The sequence below is a fragment of the Gekko japonicus genome, unplaced genomic scaffold (genome assembly GCF_001447785.1).
Source record: "Gekko japonicus isolate JY-2015 unplaced genomic scaffold, Gekko_japonicus_V1.1 scaffold979, whole genome shotgun sequence".
Classification (NCBI taxonomy): domain Eukaryota; kingdom Metazoa; phylum Chordata; class Lepidosauria; order Squamata; family Gekkonidae; genus Gekko; species Gekko japonicus.
In genome coordinates this window covers 443,724-467,398 of record NW_015161981.1, presented here as the reverse complement: position 1 = coordinate 467,398, position 23,675 = coordinate 443,724, and the positions used below count along the sequence as shown (strand labels likewise).

At 40.8% G+C, this 23,675-nt stretch overlaps 1 protein-coding gene across 1 annotated transcript in view; it reads left to right on the top strand.

The window, feature by feature from the left end:
• Nucleotides 1-11,352: 11,352 nt before the first annotated feature.
• Nucleotides 11,353-23,675, top strand: part of LOC107126245 (homeobox protein MOX-2-like) — a 35,094-nt gene continuing 22,771 nt past the window's right edge. Inside the window, exons 1-2 of the mRNA XM_015429782.1 lie at nucleotides 11,353-11,608; nucleotides 21,844-22,016. Of these exons, the coding sequence (XP_015285268.1) occupies nucleotides 11,353-11,608; nucleotides 21,844-22,016 (429 nt within the window). The remainder of the gene's footprint in view (nucleotides 11,609-21,843; nucleotides 22,017-23,675) is intronic.

Here is a 23,675-nt window from a genome sequence, read left to right as displayed (position 1 = left end):
AATTTGGAAATTACATTAACCAAATACATAATACTATTAAATTTCAATTGGAATATGACAAACAAAACATACATTTTTTAGATGTAGAAAGGAAAACAGGCAACAAATTAGTGACAGAAGTATACAGGAAACCCACGGATGCTAATTCATATTTAGCTATGGATAGTTTTCACCCTTCCCACATTAAAAAGAATTTGCCCTATTCGCAACTATTGAGATTGAGGAGGAACTGCAGTGAGATTAGGGATTTTAAGAGACAGGCTGGTATTCTGATGCGCCAACTTTCTGAGAAAGGCTACTCACAGAGAAATCTAAGAAGGGCTTTTTACAGAGCTTATAATACAACAAGGACATCTCTATTGACACCCAAAACACATAATCAAAGTAAGGACAGGATTATCATACCTCTCACATACAACAGCACTTACAAACCTGTAACAATGATCATTAATAAACATTGGCACTTGCTAGCCAACATACCCAGGTGTCGAAATCCCCCCCTGATAACAGCTAAGAGAGCTAGGAATCTCAAGGACATGCTTGTTAGGAGCAGGTTGGATGAAGAGCATGACACAGATACCATACGTGGGAGTCACTTACCAAACGGGTTTTTCCCTTGCAAAAATTGCTCTGTCTGTACCTATGCAGAACCTAAGAAATTCTTTCAAAATACAGCCAGAACTAAATCATATTCTATTAATGGATTTGCCAATTGTAACAGCAAAGGCGTTATCTACTGTGTTGAATGTCCTTTTGCCAAGTTATACCTAGGACAAACCAGCAGATCGGTGAAAACTAGAATATGTGAACATCGCAGCTGTCTTAAACTGCACAAACTCTCAGCTCCTATGGTGAGACATTACATCGAAATGGGACACTCCTACCATCAATTAAAATTTTGGATTATAGAAACTGTGAAGATTTCAGGCCAGAATTTACACAGAATACTCCTGAGAAGAGAATTGTTTTGGATTAGCAAGTTAAAAACATGGGTACCATATGGTCTTAACGAGGAAGTGGACTGGACTTGCTGCTTGTGATTATCTGGACCTGTTCTTTGTACGTAATCTGTATGGGTTGTTTATGATTGTTGGTGAGAAATATCCCTTTTATTTTCATTTCAGGACACCATTTGACGCCATCTGCTGTAAAAGCATAGCAATGACACTAAGGGCAGGTTAAAGAGCTTTAAGACGCATTCAAAATGAGAACGTGGAATTTGAAAACAAGTTTCAATCCAGTTTAACATGATATATTTAGAAATGGAGAAAAAAGATGGAGCAAAGGCGTGGCTGTTCGACACTGTGGTGAACATGGATTAAAAGGAGACTGTAGAAAGGGCCTAACTGGTACACAAATGGTTCAATGCTGGGAATAATACCCACTGAATAGAGCTGAGTAGGAGTAGACCTACCTAGGATGGCACTGTTAATAGCTTTTTAAAATTATTATTATTATCCCACACACTTAGCTCTCATGAATAGTTCACAATATTAAGGAACAAAAGCTGCGGTCACACACACTAAATAATCCACTTTCAGTCTACTTCCAGTGCACTTTCCAACAGGGTTTTTTTTGGCCCCGTCCATACCGCAGGGAAACGACGGGGCGAAGCGCGGCTTTTAAAAGCCGCACCAAAGGAAACATGCCCCGGCGGGATCCCACGGATCCCGGTTGCCGCGCTCCGTTGCTCCCCGGCATGATCAGATGCCGGGGAGGACGATACACTTGGAGGCGGAGGCTGCCGTACTGCGCATGCTCGAGCATGCGCAGTATGGCAGGGGGGCCGGGGATGCGACGGCGGCAAGATGCGCCGCCGATCCCACGGCCGGGATGAAGCGCACCCTCAGGATGAACCACCGAAGGTAGGTGGTTCATCTTTGATGCGCTTCATCCCGGGAAGGGCCAGATTGGAGGCGGGAGCGTGACGCCAGCCAGATGTTGGCGTGGGATCGTGCCCGTTTGCGCCGCTTCCAATCTGGCCCGCTCCCGGCCCAAACTGCCTCGTGTGAACGGGGCCAACGTGTGACCTGGCAAAATGCAGTTGGAAAGGGCATTGAAAGTGGATTATTTAGTGTGTATGACCACAGCTTTAGACTGTAGATTTTTGAGACTGAATGTTACAGAATGGCTGAGCGAATGATCCAAAGAAACATGAGGTAATTTTATCCCTGAGGCTAAGTGAGCCTGGTCTTGCTAGTACCTGATAGAATACAACTAGGGAACTCAGTATTTCCCAGTTTGAGCTCTATGGAGGAAGGATAGGTTATTCATTAAGTTCTACCCCACCTATCAGGCCACAATTACATATGTAAAATACATAGAACACTGAGTAAAACACATCAAAATCAAGTTGTATTAAAATAACCAGAAGTACATCTGTACAAAATAATCTATGTGCAGTTCTCAGTTCAGACAATGTTGAAGATAATTTACATAAATAGTACACTAGTGTTTTCTTGCTCAGTTTTTTATTTTGTAGGCGGAGAGACTTGGAGCTGATCCAGAGTAAATTTTGAGTTTCATGATCTGAAGTTGCTGATCACAGCGGGACAGATGGCACTAGTGCCACATGGGATATGCCTTGGTATAGTGCTGAAAACAAACAGACAGCACAGAACTGTTGTTCCCGCATATAAAAACAGCTGTGATATTCGGATTTCCCCTTCTTCTTTAATTTTGTTATCTATTTTGTGAAACAGCTTTGGATGAAACAAGAAAGGAGGGGGGAAAATGGGGAACTTTACTTGTCTTTAACTGAACATATGGTTCCAGGGTTTGGGAGGCCCTTGTCAGGATGTTGCCTGATGGACTTCCCTTACAGTGGGCAGGCATGAGGTACCCCAAGAGGGCACAGTTTAGTTAGAGAGAACCAAAACGTCTCCTATTGCAGCTCCAGGCAAATGAACTAGAATCAGTGGTACCTATTTATTTTTTTACTTTATTCATAGCCCACTTTTCTCACTAAGATTATGGCAGATTTCAGAATATAAAACAGTGTGATAACACAGCATAATTAAAACATGCAATCAGAGAGCTTAAGACAACTAATGAACAATGTAATATGACTAGGATTGCAGATTTAGAAAACAGTCTGAGCAATAAGTTTCCTAAGGCAAAGTATAAAGAATGCAGAAAGTGGAATTACTGTGCATTGAAGCAAGGTGATACCTACAATAATCTTATTCCATTATAATAGAGGTGGTTTCCTTGACTGTTTCATTTTACAACAATTCTAGTGAACAAATGCACACCTTCTTGTAGTGATGGCCCTGCATAGTTCCTACTCAGGGAACGGAGACATTACAGTGTTCACGGTTTTGACTTGTGGCCACCAATGGCATTTTAGAGCTGAACTCAGTCATTTAAAATTGCTGCATAGGCAATTGTAAATTTACATAAATGTAAATTGGCAGATTCTACAATAGATAGAAGACTATTAGCTCTAATTATGAATCTATACACCGACACTTCCGCCCAAATTAGATACAATTGGCAGGGTCAACTCACCGCTAGCTTCCAAACCAACAAGGGTGTGAAACAAGGCTGCTTGCTTGCTCCGTCCTTATTTAATCTATTTATCAACGATATGATTCCATTTGTGAAATCGCAGGCTAGACATCCCCCTTTTCTCGCAAACACACCAATCTCAACCCTTCTTTACGCTGACGATGCCATACTTCTCTCTAAGACAGAACTAGGTCTAAAATCAGTAATTAATGCATTCATTACATATTGCAATAAAGAGGACCTTAAAGTTAACTACTCCAAGTCAAAGATCCTTAGGTTCTCTAGAACCTTTCATAATGGACCTAAGGTGATAAGCGCACTGGGCGGGACCTTGGAGAGAGTCCCCTCCTTCAACTACTTGGGTATCATTTTTAATTACAACTTATCATGGAAACCACATATTCAGGCGGCCCTCAAAGCGGCAAATATCACAACTAAGGCAATTTAAAAATTCTTTTATTCCAAGGGTGCTAAACATATACCAGCTGCCATTAAGATCTTCAATGCGAAGGTTGCCCCGCAGATCCTTTATGGGTGCGCGGTGTGGATTGAAGGTGTATCTGACATCCTTGACTCACCCCTACACACTTTTCTGAGGGAAATTGCGGCAGTCCCGAGATGTGTAGCGGGAACAGCACTTAGGGTTGAATTTGCCCAACCATCAATGGAAAAGAGAGCCTGGCTTGCAGCTTTCAAACTGTTTGTGAAGAAGGGTGCCCAGGGTGGTAGCACAAATAAAGTGGGTTTCTCACATTTAATCCCCTGCGACACCTACAAGAGCAGTCGCTCAAAACTAATTACACAGAAATTAACAACCTTGGGGATTGATATAACAGCTTCATTGTTAAATGAGCCGCTCAGAGAAATTAAATCCAAACTAAAGGATCTTGACTTCAGCAGTACCGTCCAAAGAGCTCGACGTACTTGCTCTGGTCTATCCTTGGGTCTTGCCCCCCCTGAGGCTATTCCATCATATTGCTACACTTTAAAGATTCCAAGACAACGCAGAGCATTCACCTTGGCGAGACTCAACTCCTTCCCCTCTAAGGTGCTCTCTGGTCGTTTCTTGGGACTTCCGTTTTCGGAACGTGTCTGCGATTGTGGACAAGAGATGATAGAAACTATGGATCATATAATGCTTTTCTGTCCTAAGTGGAATAAGGAAAGAGAGAGATACATCATTCCCGTTATGAGAAAAGAAAAGCTTCCTCTCCTTCCTTGGGTAGTTTCAGTGCTTTTGTCTGATAACTTCCTTGACAATCAAACCACGGCTATAGTGGCTTCCTTTCTAGCTGCGGTGATTAAGAAAACAGATCTCCCTGAGTTTAATTAGTTTATTGCTGATAACTGTCGACCTATATACAAATTTGATAATTTTAAGTGTGTGCTGGTTTTTGTTGTTGTTGTTGTTTTGGTGTTTTTTTATTCTGTACAGTTGCTATGGCTTTCTTGCTAATGCAATAAATATTATTATTATTATTATTATTATTAAAATTGCTGCAAGGGCCCAATCCTGATCAGTCCCACAGTAGTGCAGGTCCACATGATCTTGTCCCCCCCCAACCCTTTCTAGTGCCAAAATTCTTGAAAAAAACTGTTTTGAGGAGTGGGGGACAAGATTATTTGGTCCCACTGTGCTGTGGGCTCCATCCGAATAAGGCCCTCACAGCATTTTTAAATGGCCAAGTTCAGCTCTAAAATACCATTGGTGTCCATGAGACAGAGTCACAGACACCATAATATCTAGTTTGGTCTGAAGTGGCAGTTGCTTGCTGCTGTTGGGGCAGGGCACCATAGCTTTTGTGTAGGTGGAAACAATTTACTGTTGTTAGAGGTGGCTGATAGACAGGCAAACAGACTAGATGTTTGACTCTCACTGTGTCCAGCCCCCTCCTTCCCTAAGGAAGGTGTGGGCATGTGGAAACTTGAAGGTTGCAGGTCATGGAATGGTGGCAGTGACTCTGGTTAGCCATATACCTATGTGCAGGCTTGAGGCTCTAGCAGATGCCTGATGCTATTCACAAGGAATCTGCCATTTATTTGATTTTTATCCCGCCCTCCTGGCTCAGGGCAGCTCAGGGTGGCTTACAAATAGAATAAAATTCCAAAATACAATCACATAAAATCACATAAATTAAAAAGTACAATGTTAAAACACAAACATGATAAGGTGTTAGCAACATTCCTCGCTTTATGGTTAGCTCTTCAGCCTTCTGCAGCTATCTAGGGTGATTGGCTCGGGCGGTGTTTAAGGGACCAGCGGGCCAGGGTTCCGCCAGCATAGATATTAGTTGTTGGCAGTAAGGTATTAGTAGTATTAGTGGTGGTGGCTCCAAAGATCTGGTGGAAGAGCTCCATTTTACAGGCCCTGTGGAACTGTGAGAGGTCCCACAGGGCCCTGGTCTCCTCTGGGAGCTCGTTCCACCAGAGTGGAGCCACCACCGAAAAAGCTCTGGCCCTAGTTACCACCAGTTTGGCCTCCTTAAAGCTCAGGAGAGCCAGCCGATTCCAGGTCCCAGATCGCAGTGTCCTCTGGGGTACATATGGGGAAAGGTGGTCCGTCAGGTATGGGTCTGTTATCTCTGCTAGTGATCAAGGAATCTCCATGTGGTAAAGCTTCTGTGAAGAGAATGGGGAGATACAGACAGGTTTTTGGTTTAAGGAATACCTACAAAAAGTCTGGGTAGTTTTAAGAAGAATATAAGGGTGTTTGTTCTTGTCTTTTCCTTGAGACATGCAAGATTGTTAGCAGAACAACAATGGAAAGCAAAAAAAGAAAGAAACAAACAGATTAATTTTGAACGCATGCACACATCTGTCTATAAACACTGCACAAATGGGTACTGAGGTATAATCACTACTCCAAGCCAAGTTCCAGCTGGCACCAAACAAATCCACGTTTGTGACAGCAGAATTAATTGTTTTCCAAAAGACAAGCTATTATTATTAATCATTAAAGTTGTTGATATCTGCTTCTGGGATCATTTTTCTACCTCTGAACATATCTGGTTCAATGAGGTAGATTCAGTTCTGCCTTGGATCGGTTTTTCTTTGCAAAAACTTATAGGACTTTTAAAAATTCCAGTACATTACATTGTCCAGGGATTAAACAACAACAAAAAACACCAGAATGGGTTTGTTTTATGACCAGTCCCCACTTTTTTACAGAAAGAAAATGAAGTGGTAAACTGCTGTATTTTGGGGACATTGTTTACTAATGTGCAAGTGACCATGTCCTAAAAGGCAAAGTTGTAGAGCCAAAAACATGCAACTGGAATAGCATCTTTCCCCATATTTAAAAAGCTATTTGGTTTATAAATTTAAAATGATTCCAATCTGTATTTTAAAATGTATTGTGATGTTTCCTGGGCTTTTTCTTCTTAGAAAATAATATTAAAAGCAAAAAAAAGTTTGAACTACAACTTATGCTATTATAAAACTGAGAAAAGACAGGGCATAATGGGAATGGTGGCATAGGAGGTTGTATTATATTATGATACACATAAAAATAAAGTTTCATGTAACAACACTACAGAAATGGTACATGTTTCTTGCTATGACTTGCTGACTCAGTTGATTATGTTATTGGTGGTTGACCAATGATTGTAATAAAATTAAGTACAGAAACTGCCAGGGATATCTGCAAATATTTATGGATCCTCAAGGGTAGAGGGTCCTGGGATCTCCATCACAGTTCCATTCATTCAGTCCCCCACACTTTGTGCAGCTCCTTGGTTTTCTCTCTCCACCCCTTCTATTCTGCACAATTACAGGTCACCCAGAGGCACAGCATGTGATGAAAGCGTCCTGGAGTAGATGATGTCTCCCTTGTGTTGTTTCCTCTGTTGCCACCAGATATTCTGGATATGATAGCAGCAGACTGAGTTTTTCAAAGAATCTGGTCTGCTTTGTACATCTGGAAAATTAACCAGGGTTTGCACAGTAAATTGCAGTGTAAGCAAACTACAGTTTATTGTGATTGCTGAGTAAAACTGTTACATAACACTGGGGAGATCACAATGTGCAGTTACCATTATATGCAATTCTTCATAGGCAGCATTTGTATTCCCCCACCATGTGGATAGATGCTTAAATTGTTCCAGGACTAAGAGAAGAGTGCAGATCTAATTGTAAGAAATAAGGATAGATTAAAAAAAATTCTGCTTCAGGTTCAGAAAGCAATGTGTGCTCCTGTGCTTCATTTTAGCAACTGGACTGCATAATGTCCCTGTGTGTGGCAGAAGAAAGGAATGAATGCATTGCTGCTCCATTCAGTAGGCACATCTTTCCCCCTTAAGGTTGCCCTTGGCTTGGAGGGCAGTTCTAGGGATGTAACATTTGAACACATCATACACACATAAAATCCAGTTGTGTGGTCTAGAATAGCATGATTGACATCCCTCTAACAACCCAGGAATTGACGGTATAATTTAGGCAAGGGGTTGGATCCAGACTAATTTTGTCAGCAGAGTGCAACTTTTCTGCCCCCCCTCCCCCCCGTTCACAGATTTCCACATAAAGCTGCTTGTGGGGAATAAGGAGCACTTAGGAACAAAATGAGGGGGTCTGCAGCAAGAAGAGGGAATTGGTGGAAATTGCCAATTTAGTCTGGATCCAACCTATGATTTGGATTTCACATATATATATATCTTATTTAAATGTTATACACATGTGTACATATCCAGGGAGGATTGGATTCGGAGGTGACACAAGCCTGCCTAGTGAGTGCACATGGAAAGGTGCTATTTTGCTTCCCACTGCACATAGAGACAAGATTGAAGAGGTGGTTTGGTTTAATGTATCAAGGCACTACATTTTTAAGAGAAATAAGCTCTTTGGATCCCTAATTTGTTCATTAGAAAGTAATTTGCCATATTCTTTGTAGGCTCTAGTAGAAAACAAATGTGTTACTCTTTGACATGACTGTGGGCAATAAAACCCCTTTTCAGATGTTTAAACTATTAATATTTTATAGCCCTTTTTATTTTTGGCTTCTCCTGAAAGACAGGTAATTCCATTTAATTGCATGTGGGAAAGTACTTTCCACCATTCCTTTTTCTTTTATGGTTGGTGTTACACTTCAAGACAATGCTGTAAAAGTAAACTGTGAATGAAATAGTAGAATACGCACATTGGCAACCCCATGGATTAAAAAAAAAAAGGAAAACAGATAACGTCTGGGTATTTACTGACCTCCATTTATGAGCACAGCTGGCCCTTTTTGGTTTCATTTTAATACTTTCACAGGGGTAGTAAGATACATAAAATATGTGTTTAAACCTCATGTATGGATACATGCACACATATATGATAAACTGGACCGTGAGACAGATTCTTTTCTAATATAGAAAGTTTAGCTAGAATTCAACAGATGAAATCAAAGGAGAAGATTCATGTGTGATTTAGACTATGAAACAGAAAATGGTTTGTGAATGCATAGTTAGGTTTATGGACAATCTGTGCTACTGATGTGTAACATGAGGTTTTTTTAAAAAAAGAACATATTGAGCCAATGACTTCCAACAAGGCAGGAGAAAGTAATATGATGTGAAAGTGTTGAATTGGAGTCAGCCTATTCCTGCCTAATTGCTGGTGCAGTGTCCCCGCAGTGTTGTTGTTTCTTCTAGACTTTGTGCGCATGTCAGAAACTACTCCATGCATTTTTCTCCTCCAGCCTAATGCCTCTTTTATGGGTATCATAACAGGTTCTCCTCTTTCACTCTTCCCCAAATATTCCTTGAGCCTTCTGCTGGAAGTGACTCCAGCACTTGTGTGCTGGTGCTAAGTGTTGAATATGGTGGTGCTAAGCAGATGTGTAGGTGAAGGAGAGAAAGAGAAGAAGAATGTATTTGTTCATAGAAAAGCCACTAGCCCAGAGAATAGAGTGCTATGCTGCTCTTTACTTCCATACATACTGGTACTTGCTTACTTTATTTATACCCTATCGTTCTCCTCAATGGAGAACCCTGGAGAGATTTGTTGTTCAGTTGCACAATCAAGTCTGACTCTTCGCAACCCCATGGACCACATCACGCCAGGTCCTCCTGTCATGCTCTGGAGTTTGCTTAATTTCATGTTTGTTGCCTCAATAACACTGTCTAATCATCTCATCCTTTGTTGTCCCCTTCTTCTTTGACCTTCAATCTTTCCCAGCATCAGGGTCTTCTCCAGTGAGTGATCCCTTATCATTTGGTGGCCAAAATATTTGCACTTCAGCTTCAATATCTGGCCTTCCAGGGAACAGTCAGGGTTGATTTCTTTCAGGATTGACTGATTTGACATCCTTGCAGTCCAAGTGACTCTCAAGAGTCTTCTCCAGCACCATAGTTCAAAATAATCTATTCTTTGGTGCTCGGCCTTCCTTATAGTCCAACTCTCGAAGCCATGCAGTACTACTGGGAATACCATACTGGAGAGATACTTTTATTCAAAGTAGCTTACATCATTCTCCTCACCTCCATCTTATCCTCACAACAACCCAGTGAGGTAGGGTAGGTTGAGTCTGTGTGACCGGCCCAAGGTCATCCAGCAAGCTTCCCTAGCAGAGAGGGTATTTGAACCTGGGTCTTCTAGATCCTAGTTCAGCTCTTCAACCACTACACCAGACTGACTTTCTTTAAAGCCTCTCTGGCCACCATGCCATAAGCTGTGTAATGTTCATCCCTATCTTTGTTGTCATATAACACTGTAGCTTAGCATGGTGACATTGTCAAAGCACAAATTGTCTTTATCCCTAATGTAACCCTACCTTGAGCAATGGCCTGTAGAACAGAAATGCAAGGCAATACAGGATCTCTGAAGAAACTCAACCTGTTTCAAGCTTTGTGAGTGTTTCAGATTTTATTGCAAAGTATGGAAAACTTAAAGCTTACATTCCTTGGCTTACATGCAAGCTATTTATTATTTTTGGTTAGACGGGAGCTCATGCATTTGTGGGGGGGGAAGCAAACTTGAAAGGCAGCAAAGTCTGAATTAACTTACATACTCATATAAGGGGGGCTGCATATGAGCCTAAAAAAATAAAACTTTAATCAAATCAGTACCATTCTTATGGATGTGCCTAAAGAAAGAGTAAGTCTGAGCAAATCTTAAAAGGGCACGTGCAAGTCTCACTCTGTGTCCAAGTATGAGTAAATTTGTTCCAGTCCAGCTATGGCACTTGGACTTCATTTCTCAATTTTTAAAGTCTTTTTCCCTTTGGATAAAAGGCTGTGGCTTGTAGCAGCTTGGTAACAGGTGACACACAAGCATCAGCTTATACCAGTCACTCAAGTTCTTCTGTGAAGTGATTTCTCAAAAGTTCCTATTCGTTATGGTTAAGCCAAAAAACATCAGTGGGGCTGTTGATCTGCCCATGGCACACAAAGGAGTGAAAAACTGAGTTCTCAGGGCCTCCAACCTCTTTCTGTAATTTTCAAAGCATTGTCCATTCTACCAACCCATTTGTAGGTGCAGGGTCTTGGTATAGGGGTTTGATACCATCGACAGTGAAGACCTCTGAATTCTTTTACTGTTGAATGCACAGGCATTGTCTGATTTTATGTAACAACATAAGTTGCAGTAGTACAAACAGAGACATGCATAATTCCATCTGAAATATGATTTAATTCTGTGGGGCTAGTAATTTCATTACCCAGTCATAGGAGGCCGGCCATATTCCCTGTGGGCTACCCCACAAAAGCAGTATAATGTCTCTTGGGAGATGCAACTGAAAAGGAAGCACTGGCCAAACAGTGGCAGAGGAACTAATTACACTTTCCACCAAATGATTGCAGTGGTAGCCTGACTGTCCTTTTCTGGAATGAAGAAGTCACTTGAAAATGCCGCGAGCTCAAGTCAGAGATGGTGACAACCATAGTGGCCCTGATTGGTGGAAATATGGGATATAAATGTTGTAAAGGAAAATTTAAAAATACAAGAAATAAGCATAATATCAATAATAAAGGAAATAGTGTTTGTAGACTGAATGATCATCTGTTACAGCTTATTGAAAGAGTGATAATACCCACTGTATACACAGGTCAAGAAACAATTTTTAAAAAATGTATTGATCACAGTGAATGCAAAGTCAAGCTCCAATTTCTGACAATAGATTCGAGTAAGAAAAAAGTTTGGCACATCTAATAATTGAGCATGATTAAATACCAGATGCTGGCTTAAGTAGACAATTGGTCAAATTAGGTTTTGCAAGATTCATTTGACCCAGGACATGGAAAGCCATTTCATGTGTTATAATTAAAGTGAATTCACAAATAGGTTGTTATATATATAACAATCCCATGTGTAACCTTTGGGGAGGAGGGGAACGATGAACATCAGCAAAGGGAACTATTTTTTTTTTTAAAAAAAGAATAAGAATAAAACAACAATATTTATTTATTTGCATTTTTACCCCGCCCTCCCCGCGAACGGGCTCAGGGGATGACGTCAGCTCCCCCCCCCCCATGTCATAGATAAGGGAAACAAACTGAGTTGTATAAGGAATCTAGGAAAAGGTAGCAGAGAATGGAAGATCAAGAGAATATGTAAAGCATGGGTGATGGATAAAATGGAAGAAAGGAAATTGGGGTTTTGGAAATATAGTGGTAGACAAGAATGTAAAATGAACCAGATAGAAAGGGAGACCAATGAAGAAGCATTGAATTGAATGCAGAGTGATGCATGGTGTAAAGAACAGGCATTCAAATATGATAGGGCACTTTCTAAGAAATGCGGGGTGGGTTAGTTCAAGGTAGGAAATAGGAGGGAAGAAGATCAAGAAACAACCAGGTGATACCATTGTATAAAGCACATTAAAGAGGGGGGGAAGTGTGGATGTACATGGAACTGAAAAGGCTTGAACAAGACAGAGTTCCTAAAGACCACTGTGTTGGACTGGATAGGCCATTGGCCTGATCCAACATTAGCTTCTCTTATGTCCTTATGTTCTTAAGACAAATCTGTGTATTGAAACATGCTAGAGATGCACTGTGTAATTTGTTGGTCCATAGTGGAACACATAAACAAAGAGAAAATATCACACAATGATGACCTCACATATGCATATCATTGTGTTCTGATCTACATGCAGAAAGCATATTTCCTGCATTTAAGTGCTTTCAGTATTTTTTTAAAAAAATATCCTCTAGTAAGGGGATATACATGCATTGTTCCTCTGAAGAGTAAGAGTCATGACAAGTACTTGTAATGGAATCAAGGCCTGGTGATGGCACAATGGCACATTATGAATAGTAGCAGTCTAGTATCCTGATTTCAGCCAGTAATTAATGGTTGTTTTATAAATGGAGTTATTATTGAGGGTAGAGCCAGAGTGTAAATTTGTTTTGAGTAACTCCTAAAGACTGGAGATTTCCAGAGCCCCAAATTGGTGCTCCAGACAGAAGCTGGGGCAGTAGTTTCATTTTATAAATTTCTAAACTTGGAGAAATCAGACAGCCTCCTCCCTTCCTATAAAACCTAAAAATACCAAGGATAGCTTTTTTGAGGTTGTACTTAGCATAGTCAGTATGGACTGTCCAAGAGCCTGACTGATGAAACATCACCTCTAAATATTTAAAGCTAGATACTATTCTAATGGTTGATTGTCCATTGTCCATGATAATGCAGTCTTCTACCAAAAACCATAATCTTGGTTTTATCGTAATTAACATTAAGTAGGGTTTTTTTAACAGTAGAAGCTGGACTCTCTCCACAGCCCTCTAAGACCAATTTGAATATGGGAAATTAGCAGTGTGTCATCTGTATAGGGAGCTGCGGTGGCTCAAGTGGTTAAGACGCTGAACTGCAGGCTGTGGAAGGTCAGTAGTTCAGCAGTTCGAGACCCGGGTGCCACATGATGGAGTGAGCTCCCATCTCTAGTTCCAGCTCCTGCCAATCTAGCAGTTCGAAAGCAAGGAATTGCAAGTAGATAAATAGGTACCACTTCGGTGGGAAGGTAACAGTGTTCCGTGCGTCTTGGTGTTTAGTCATGCCGGCCACATGACCACGGAAACATCTTCAGACAGCGCTGGCTCTTCGGCTTTGAAACGGAGATGAGCACCGCAACCCTAGAGTCGGATTCAACTGGCTTTCCACCAAGGGAACCTTTACCTTTACCTCTACATCTGCATAGAGTACCCTGATTTATTTGTCAGCTATTATAACCTTGAGCACAGGATCTAATCTCTTTTTCTTCCTCAGTTTGTCATTTGTACAAAGTTAAATAATTCCCTAGCTGGTGAGGAACCTCTGTTTGTAAACAAGCACAATTTCTTTCACCATGCCAAGCTAAATCTAAGATCTCTCCTGAGTTCTGTAGTCTAAAGAGTAAATTACACTTGCAAGTTAAGTTGTAGGTTCTCAACTACACTGTCTATTTCAGTTAGCTTAGGCACAATGAACCAAGTTTTAGAGAACAAAGCCCATCAAACTACCCCTCACCTGATCACTCATCTATGTTTTATTTTATATGAATATGAGTGGGAGGGAGTGTGAAGAACAATACATGCTATACATGCTGCCTTCCTTTAACCTCAGGTGTTATATACCATATGTTAATACTTAAAGTATTATGTGGGAAAAGGGAGTGTATTCTGGGACTTTCTTGGATTTTCCCCCTTTTGTAGCTACACCTACCATTTGGCGTCGGCAGTAGAGGAAAACAGAGAGGTTTTGCCTCAGTTGCAACAGCTGCAAAACAGATGGGAGGCTGACATGAAATCTGCCAGAAATCTCTTCCAGGTTTTCCACCCATTTTCCACCAAAGAGAAAAACATTCAGGTGATACTGAATACAGGCCTCAAGGTCAAAAAGGGATGGAATCTCCCTGTCCTGGCTGTTAGAAGCTGCTAAAAAGAAACATTCCAGGAAAACAAAATTTACTGCTTTGGAAATCAAAACAACCAAACTTCATGTACCTTAATACTATCCGAGCAATTTGGTTTTAATAGAAAACAATGGGGAAATAGTGCTGGATGGGCCATAGAAGACAAAGACAAAAAGTACTTGGAATTTAAAAGTTGTATATCTGCTAAATCCACTTTCCCCCAAAGTTTGTCCTTCAGGTTTCTTTGCATTTAGCTACTAACATCTATTTAGCGCAAGTGGAATATCATCATCATCACCATCCCCATCAGTTATGTGAACTATGCCATGATGGCAGGGTTTGTAGATCTCTGTGATTCTGCTGTGCCAAGGATAGCTTAGTCTATAATGGAGTCTTCCAAAGTGGACATGTCAAAGGAGAGAGACCAGGCACACAACATCCACCACATAATGCAAGATATGGTGGTGGCTTTAAGTTCGTGAGCATTTGTAGCATTCATAGCAGTATCTATTATACTGAATTTGTTCTCCCATGGGATTGCTCAGGTATTTCACCTAGTAGCTGGTCAAACATTCACAAAACTCTAAAAATGCTTTGTAGAAATAAGAACAACATTGTATCAGCTGAAAGCTTTTAATCTCTAGTATTTGTTGCTTATTTTACTAAAATCATGTAAGTAAATCTGCCTAAATCACGATTAAGGATTGATACAAGTGAGGAAAGGACAATAATTATCCATAAATGCACACAACTTTTTTGGCTTAGATCCAGTGGCTTAGTTTCAGTAGAAAGAAAATTAAACTAGTGAGTCCTGAACTAGGACCGTGCTGAATATTTGCCCCAAATACTAACCTACTTTGTGCTTCTTTTTTCTTTTCCTCATCAGCGGCTCCTTTGATTTCTTTCTGCTGGATCCATTCTTCTTGCTGGCTGGGTATTTAGGGGTGTGCACATTAAAAACTGTTATAATTTTGGATCCAGATTTTGAGTAGGGCACTGTGTTTATTATGCTGTTTTTCTGGAAGTGTAGTTATTGGTTAGGGATTTCCCCCCCTGGGTATTTTTAATTTTTGCACCACCACCCCCAGGCAGCAGGAGCCAAGAGGGAGGAAGAGAAAGAGAGAAGCTAGCCCCAGACTTACAATACCAGTGGATGCTCCCTTCCACCCTGGCATCTGCTTGGAAATGGTGGGTGGATTAATGGGCTCCTGCTCTCCCATGAGACTTGGCTTTCGCAGTAGTTGTTTTCTTCCCTACCATTGACGGTGTTAATCAGAAATTGAATAACAGTATGGCTTTTGTTTTTAAAAAGAGTTAGTCTCTAGCTTCTTCTGTTGTGGAGATATTCCTTTTGCTTCATTTCTCCGCAATGGAAGTATCTAGATACTTACTTAAAAAAAATGAAACCTGGGAATTCAAAGAACCTGGTACGCTTACTACTATACTATTATATTGATGTAACACTATTCAATTGCTGGGGGGGGGGTTAAGCCACCCACCCCCAGTGGCAGGAAGGAAATGGCTAGTGCAACAGCCAAGCCTCCTGGGAGTCAATGAACCTGCCAATCTGCCCACCATTTTCTGGCTGAGGAAGTGGGCTCTCCTGCCTCTGATCCTGGTGGTAGCGAGAAGCCTACAGCAGCCACAATGCCAGCATAGTAATTCCAGTGCCAGTTCAGTTCTTTCTCTCTTAAAATTTAAAGGGCCATGAGTGGAGGTTGAAAATACCTGACATCAATGGTTAGTTGACATATCTTCTCAAGTGATGCTAACAGCTATTTTACAAGCTGGTTTCTTCTCTTTTCCTCCCCACTCCTGCACCTCCCTGAAGCCCTGAAACACTCTTGAAGTGCCAGGAAATAAATTGTTTCAGGTGTCTCTGAGCCAGTCCACAACAGCTAATTTTCATTGTAACTGTGGTTCAGGTAGATCCAAATGCATATGACTAAGCTGGAATGATACGACATAGCCCTTCAGATTTGATTGCATTATGACAAAGCAAACCCAAATGAAACATTGTCCTGACTGACTACTGGCGTTGTGCAGCACACATTTTCAATCCTGTTCAGGTCCTCATGAACACAGAATAACATGGGACTTACTTCTGCTTAGGTTTGCTCCCACAGCAAGAGAAAAGAAGCCAGGTTGTTTAAGGGGGTGGAGACCTTTGGGTTGCTGAGGATGGGAGAGCAAAGGTCATATTCAGAGATATACAATTGTTGGTTATGACAGTTTGATTCTATAGATCTATGAGGTTCTGAGTTAAACAAAAAGTGCTTGTTACTGTTGGAACTGAAACTCGAGTTATAGCCAGACATTTATGGAAACGGTCACTAAAATGTTTATAATTCTGTTGCATAAGCCTTGTTACTAGGACTTTGTGGTTAATGTCTAATGTTTCTATGTACCTTTCCAATTTTAGAATTTATTTTGTTTGTGCTAGTGGTATAACCTTTTTTTTTTTTTTTGCTTCCTCTTGCCATGTTGAATTTTACAAGGTGCTATAATAGGCAGAATGTTTAAAACTAAATTAAAGTAAATAAAGTTTAATATTTTTAATTAATTTAATAGCACCAAACATTTAAAAGAATGTCTGCTTTTAATAAGGCCATAGATCCTAGTCCATGGTACTCAGCATTAAAATAAAATGGTTATCCTCTATATCATCATTTACAGACAGAGAAAAGGCAATATTTCTGGTAGTGAGGTCAGCAGCTAGAGTTTTATCCCAGTTTTAGCTATGAATCCACTGGGTGGTCTTAGGCAAATTATACTCTCAGAATCCTGATGTGTATAACAAAACAATAATGGCTTACCATCTAGGAACGTTCATTCCCTCCCCCAAAATACTAGAACTTGAAGGCATCCAAGGAAGCTGACAGGCAGTAGGTTCAGGACTGACAAAAGGAAATACTACTTTACACACAGAGTGATTAAAAAGTCGAATTAACTGCCAGAGGATGTAGTGATGGCCACAGGAATGAACCGCTTCAAAGGGGGATAAGATAGATTCATGGAGGATAAGGCAAGCAGTTGCTATTGGCCATGGTGATTAAGGGGAACCTCCACATTCAGAAGTATTAAACCTCTGAATCCCAGAACCTGGCAGCAACATCAGGGGAAGGCCTTGGCCTCTCTGCCCTGTTGTTGACTATCCAGAGGAACTGGCTGGCCACTCTGTGAGATAGAATGCTGGACTAGATGAACCATTGGTCTGATCCAGCAATGCTCTTCTTATGTTCTTAATATGCAAGATGAAATATTCTCCTTTGTATAAAAGCTCAGAGAGTAACTAGCACTGGAAAAATGACACAATGCAAAAAGGAATGTGTTCGTTATATTTGTATTAACAGTTGCAAAAGACATTGAATTGTCTCCTGCCATTCCTTTTATTTTTACTTCTTGCGGCTCCAGCTCTAATAGTAGATGTCACTGTAATATTTATTTTATAAAATGAAAACAGATTTGGTTTCTACCACTGTATTTAATGGTTATCGCTTAATATGCAAATATTATTTCATTATATGTAGAGAAACATTTCATTGAGTCCAAGTTAGCCATGTAAAACTAGTAAGAAAGCAGAAGGCCAGCAAACAAATGTGGCAATGAGTGCACTGTGCGTACAACAATCCCAGAGTGGTTCAGCCAGGGCATCTTTGCCAAGAAAAGCTGCCTTACGACACACATACATTCAGTGAGAGGCCATAAAACTCTAATCCAGACTTTACCCATATGCCAGTCTGCCAGTGAAGCCTACTGCTGCTGCCAGAAGTGCTTGCTGCCAAAAAAAAGTTACAGCATAATATTCATTTATACTTAGCATCCAGTAATGGCAAGAATGTCTAAATACTGAGTCTTCCTTTGCTGCTTAGGTTTCATGTGGGATCTTCCTGAGCTAACTAAATGTGATCTGCCGTGCATTAAAGTTAACAGTTCATTTACAATGAAGGACAGTAATTGACAGACAAACAAATTATCTAAAGGAGAAGATAGTACAGTTGCAGCTTCTTTAAGGTAGCTTCAGACAGGTAGCTGTGTTGGTCCACAGTAGAAGAACAAAATTTGAGTCCAATAGCACCTTAATAGCACCCATGGTCCCCAACAAAGTTTCCTTGCTCCAGCAGAGTTAGCGGGCCCTACTTCATGCATTATTTTATTTATTGGTGTGCAAAGGAAAACCTTTATGGAGTGCAAGGCTGCACAAAGAACTTTTATGGAAGTACAGCAGGACAAGGGTGGATATTTTTCCAGTAGCGTCTTACAGACCAACAAACTATAATCTTACAACAGTCAAAGCTTTCTTCATCAAATACCTTATACCCTGGGAAAATGTTGTTGGTATTTAAGGTTCTACTTGACTGCAATTTCCCCCCATTAAGGATATGCTAACATCTTTCTGAACTATTATAGTGTTATCAGTGGACTTTGCTTAAGAAAATGTGATGATCATTCCCCCCCCCCCTTGTGAAGCGCAGAGATAGGCAGGCAGGATATACTGGGCCAAACTACACGGATTTTACCTGTGGCTGCCAATACTATATTGTTGAAAATTTTGACCATTTTGAGATGCTGCATGGGACCAATTCAGATTAGACCCATGGCTCAAGGGATTTTGCTCCCCCCTCACTTTTTCAAGTACTGAAACAACTGTTGAGGGGGCAAGGTGATATGGTGGGGAAACTGGAGCACTAATAGCAGTGGAGGAGAGGGGTGGTATTTGCTGGGTCATAGAGATGCCCCTCTGTCTCCATCCCTGGCTTCTCCCTCGTCACCCAGCAAGCACAGCCTCCTATCACTACTACTGCTGGGGCTCCTGCCTTCCCCTGTTCTACCTACACCCTGCACCATTTTCAAGCCTCCGCAGCTGGGGAAGAGCACCTGTATCTCCAGCTGGCTGGGGCACCTTCAGGTAGGCTTTCAGAATCTCCATGGCATTTTTGAAAGAAGGAAATCCAAGTCTTAAAAATGGCAGCAGTATCCCCATGGCAGACAGAGGGATGCCATCGCAGCTAGTTGAGCTCTTAATTAAGCATGTATCCAGGATTAAGTACAAATTGCAACAGCTGTTCCTGAGATAGGAGGCATGTTCTAGGAAAATGGCTGGCATCGACACATATGTCTTCTCGCTCCAGCAGAGTTAGCTGGCCCTACTTCATGTGTTATTTTTTTTTATTGGTGTGCAGTTTTTTTTATTGGCCTTTTTGTAGGACACCACTACGCTGCAAAAAGAACATTTAGGGATGTAGAGCAGGAGAAGGGCAAATATTGTTTCCTACTGTAAGGGCCTTGAAACTGGATGGCACAGGTTTGCAATGGCTAAGTGATTTTAAGAGGTAGGGTGGAGCTGTCCAGCTCTACTTTCTTTGTTTCATATAGGATGCCATAGTTGCAACTACACAGCAGTCCGGATCTGTACACCTAAATCAAAACTGTACACTTGTGGCATATAGAAAAGCCCTTCCGAGTGTCTGATCTATAGTTGGAACTGTCATGCCTAAATAGCCTGCCAAACATCTACTCAAAGCATTTCCTGGAAGTATAGTAAGCTTTCTATTTGTATATGTCTTTGGGGAATTTATTCCCTTTAGGATTTTAATCTTACTTTGCTTCTGTTGGCTTTCTCTTAGTATGCAATCCAATATAATCTTTTAGAGTTTGTTTTTAATAATATTTTCTTTAGAACATTTAGTTACTTTTTAAAAATTGTGTCACATAGAAGAAACTGAGCTTTCCATCATAGATATTTCCAACAGTTTTCAGCACCAGTGGCAATAGTTTAAAGGCTATTCTGGGTGGCTGTTTTTTTTGTTTTTTTAATCTTCCCATTTGTACCCATGGTCCCCAAACAGATGGTTAACTTTGATTCAAATCATTTTTATTGTCTGCTTATAAGATATAACTCTCATAATTGGACTTTGCCGCCAGCAAGACAATCTCAGGCATGCAGATGACTCATCCTTCAGCAAAAGTCATAAAGAGGCTGCTGAAGGGCTCGTCTGCTGGAAGTTGATGCAGGTTTCTATTTAAACCATCAGCTGAAGTGTGAATTTATCTGTGACATTTTTAAGATGGTTGATGAAGCCAAAAGTTGACTAGTGATTCTCATGCTGAACGCTAGCTAATTTTGGATTTACAGCATGCGGTATGCCAAGATTAGAAACAAATGGCTATAAAATTTGGGTGGGCGGGGTAATCTGATATGAGGGTCATAGTTTGATTTAGGACCACTTTGCACAGGGTGGTTTTCCTACATGGATAAAACTTCCAAATACAAGGCAAAAGAGATATGTGTGCATTTATCACAAGTGATGGTGTGCAGACATTTCCCTACATGGAAATGATGTCTACACAAGACAACCATAATATGAGAAAATACGTATTTATTTAGCTATTGGTTCGATTTCTGCTTGTGCAGGCCTCAGGGTGAGTAACAACATATGATAATATAATCATAAATTAATTAAAACAATTTAAACAATTTTAAAATAACCAGTTTTAGGTTACTAATCATAACTATAGATGGTGTCTAGATGCAATAATACATAAAACTTTACAGTTCATCAGGAGAAGGATTTAGTCATGCCAATACTGGGGAAGACCAGAAAGGAAGACTGTTGTTATTCTTCTCTGTCAAAGGCCTTGGCTACAGGCCTGCTAGAACAGCTCTGTTTTGCAGGCCCTGCAGAGCTGTGAAAAGTCCCAAGTCCCACAGGGCCTGAATTTTAGCTGGAAGAGCATTCCACCAGGCTGGGGCCAGGGTGGAGAAGGCTCTGGTTCTGGTCTGATGTTTCTTGGCCCAGGGACCACCAGTAATAGTATTGCAGACCCAAAAGCTAGTAAAGGGGCCGTGGCATTATGAGAAGGAATACCATGACAACAGTGTTTGGATGAAAGTAGGCCACAGCTTTATTGGATGCACAGCAAGAGCATTGGCGCAGCATGTGGATGGAGCCTGCACTGGGTGACCTGCCTGCCACCTGATGAACCAATCCATCCTCCAGCCCACCTGCCAAGGGGCAACCTGTGGAATGGCAAATATCAGGATACCACATAGGAATTAGCTGCTGCATGGTTCCATCACTACCTGGAGGTTAGAGCCAGCTGACAGCCCCCACCTGGCCATGTCACTTAATGCTTCACCCCCAAGACCCCTTAAGGGAGTCCCCAAACCCAGAGTAGGTGGGCATTCAGGCAACACCTCCCCTCAAAAGGATCCATCCCAGTGCCAAAACCACCCAAAACCACCAAAAGCTGTGACAATTACAAACAACAATAAATCCAAAAATGAAACTGAACACAATGAAAGGGAAAAGGGATGGGAGGGGGAAATCTGCAGCAGACTGAGGGATCAGTGCACACGGCGTTGCTTTAAATAAGGAAGAGGAGGGTGGAGCATGTCCCATGATGCCAGGTGGGAAATACTGCTGTACATTCAATACTTTCCAATACAGAAGACAACTTTTCCTATTTTAGTTGTCATCTTCGTTGGATCATACATGTTGTGATTTCTGATTTTGTGTTTATTTCAGATTCTCAAGAGGGAAATTATAAATCAGAAGTCAACAGTAAACCAAGGAAGGAAAGAACAGCTTTCACCAAAGAGCAAATCAGAGAGTTAGAAGCTGAATTTGCCCATCACAACTACCTCACCAGGCTGCGGAGATACGAGATAGCAGTAAACTTGGATCTTACTGAAAGACAGGTAAGGAAGGAAATTAATGGAGCTTTGTATGTAGACAATTACTTCAAGCCAGCTCTATTACATTTAAAAATGCACATGATAATGTGTGGAATAAAATAAAATTCTAATGTGACATTTATATTGTGTATACATACTGGATAATATCAATGTTATCTTTGAGAGAGATGCTCATAAAATCACTTAACACAGTATAATAGTCATGGAAAATTAATGAGTTAAGTGCTGTGTCTGACAGAGAAAAACAAATGCATTTTCAAGTTGTACATTTAATATTTTCCCTATACCATGTATTTTTAAAACAAAATGTTATAGGCATTTAAAGTATGAATATTTTTTACTCCTTTCTCCAGTCTCCTTTGATTCAATGAAAACTGTATTACCAATAGATAGCACCTACCAGACGCATGCCTATGTTCCTGTCTTCCTGTCTTCCAGTTTTTAGTGTTCAAATATTACTAAAACTATATCCTAGTTGTTGTAATGTGTAAATGAATTATAATCACTGGATTAATTATATGAATCTGTATTGTATTATGGTCTTACTTTTGTTTAGTACACTGATTCCTAATAACATTTTTTTCATTTGTAGAAATAATGCCATTTCCTAATTTTCTGAACTGCTTATCTATTGAGAGGTTCACAGAATATGGTTCAGGAAATCCTGCCTGTAAAGCATCGTCACACATTAGGTGAAAAAAGATCAAACATTGATATGAATATTTGAAAAAAATAAAGGTAGCATTAATTTAATTCTGCATACTCTGACACTGGACAGAGTGTGAATAAAAATTACATTATTAGATTGCTACATTGATTTCCTGAATATGAATAATCAAGTAAGTATTCCAAGAAATCTCAGTTTATCATTTTGTTGTTGTTCAGTCGCACAGTCGAGTCCGACTCTTCGCGACCCCATGAACCAGATCACGCCAGGCCTTCCTGTCTTCCGCCGTCCTCTGAAGTTGGCTCAATTTCATGTTCGTTCCATCTATGACACTGTCTAACCATCTCATCCTTTGCCGTCCCCATCTTCTTTGACCTTCAATCTTTCCCAGTATCAGGGTCTTCTCCAGTGAGTGCTCCCTTCTCATTTGGTGGCCAAAGTATTTGAGCTTCAGTTTCATTATCTGGCCTCCCAGGGAACAGTCAGGGTTGATTTCTTTTAGGATTGACTGATTTGATCTTCTTGCAGTCCAAGGGACTCTCAAAAGTCTTCTCCAGCACCATAGTTCCAAAGAATCTATTCTTCGGCGCTCGGCCTTCCTTATAGTCCAACTCTCGCAGCCATACATGACTTCTGGGAATACCATTGCTTTGACCATGCGGACTTTTGTTGGCAGGGTGATGTCTCTACTTTTTATCATGCTGTTTAGGTTTGCCATCGCTTTCCTCCCAAGGAGCAGGCGTCTTTTAATTTCATGGCTGCTGTCACAGTCTACGGTGATCTGGGATCCCAGGAACGTGAAGTCTGTCACTACTTCCACGACTTCCCCTTTTATTTGCCAAGGAGTGATGGGGCCGGATGCCATGATCTTAGTTTTTTTTATGTTGAGCTTCAAGCCCACTTTTGCGCTCTCCTCTTTTACCCTGAGCAAGAGGCTCTTTAGGTCCTCTTCACTTTCTGCCATTAGAGTGGTATCGTCTGCATATTTGAGATTG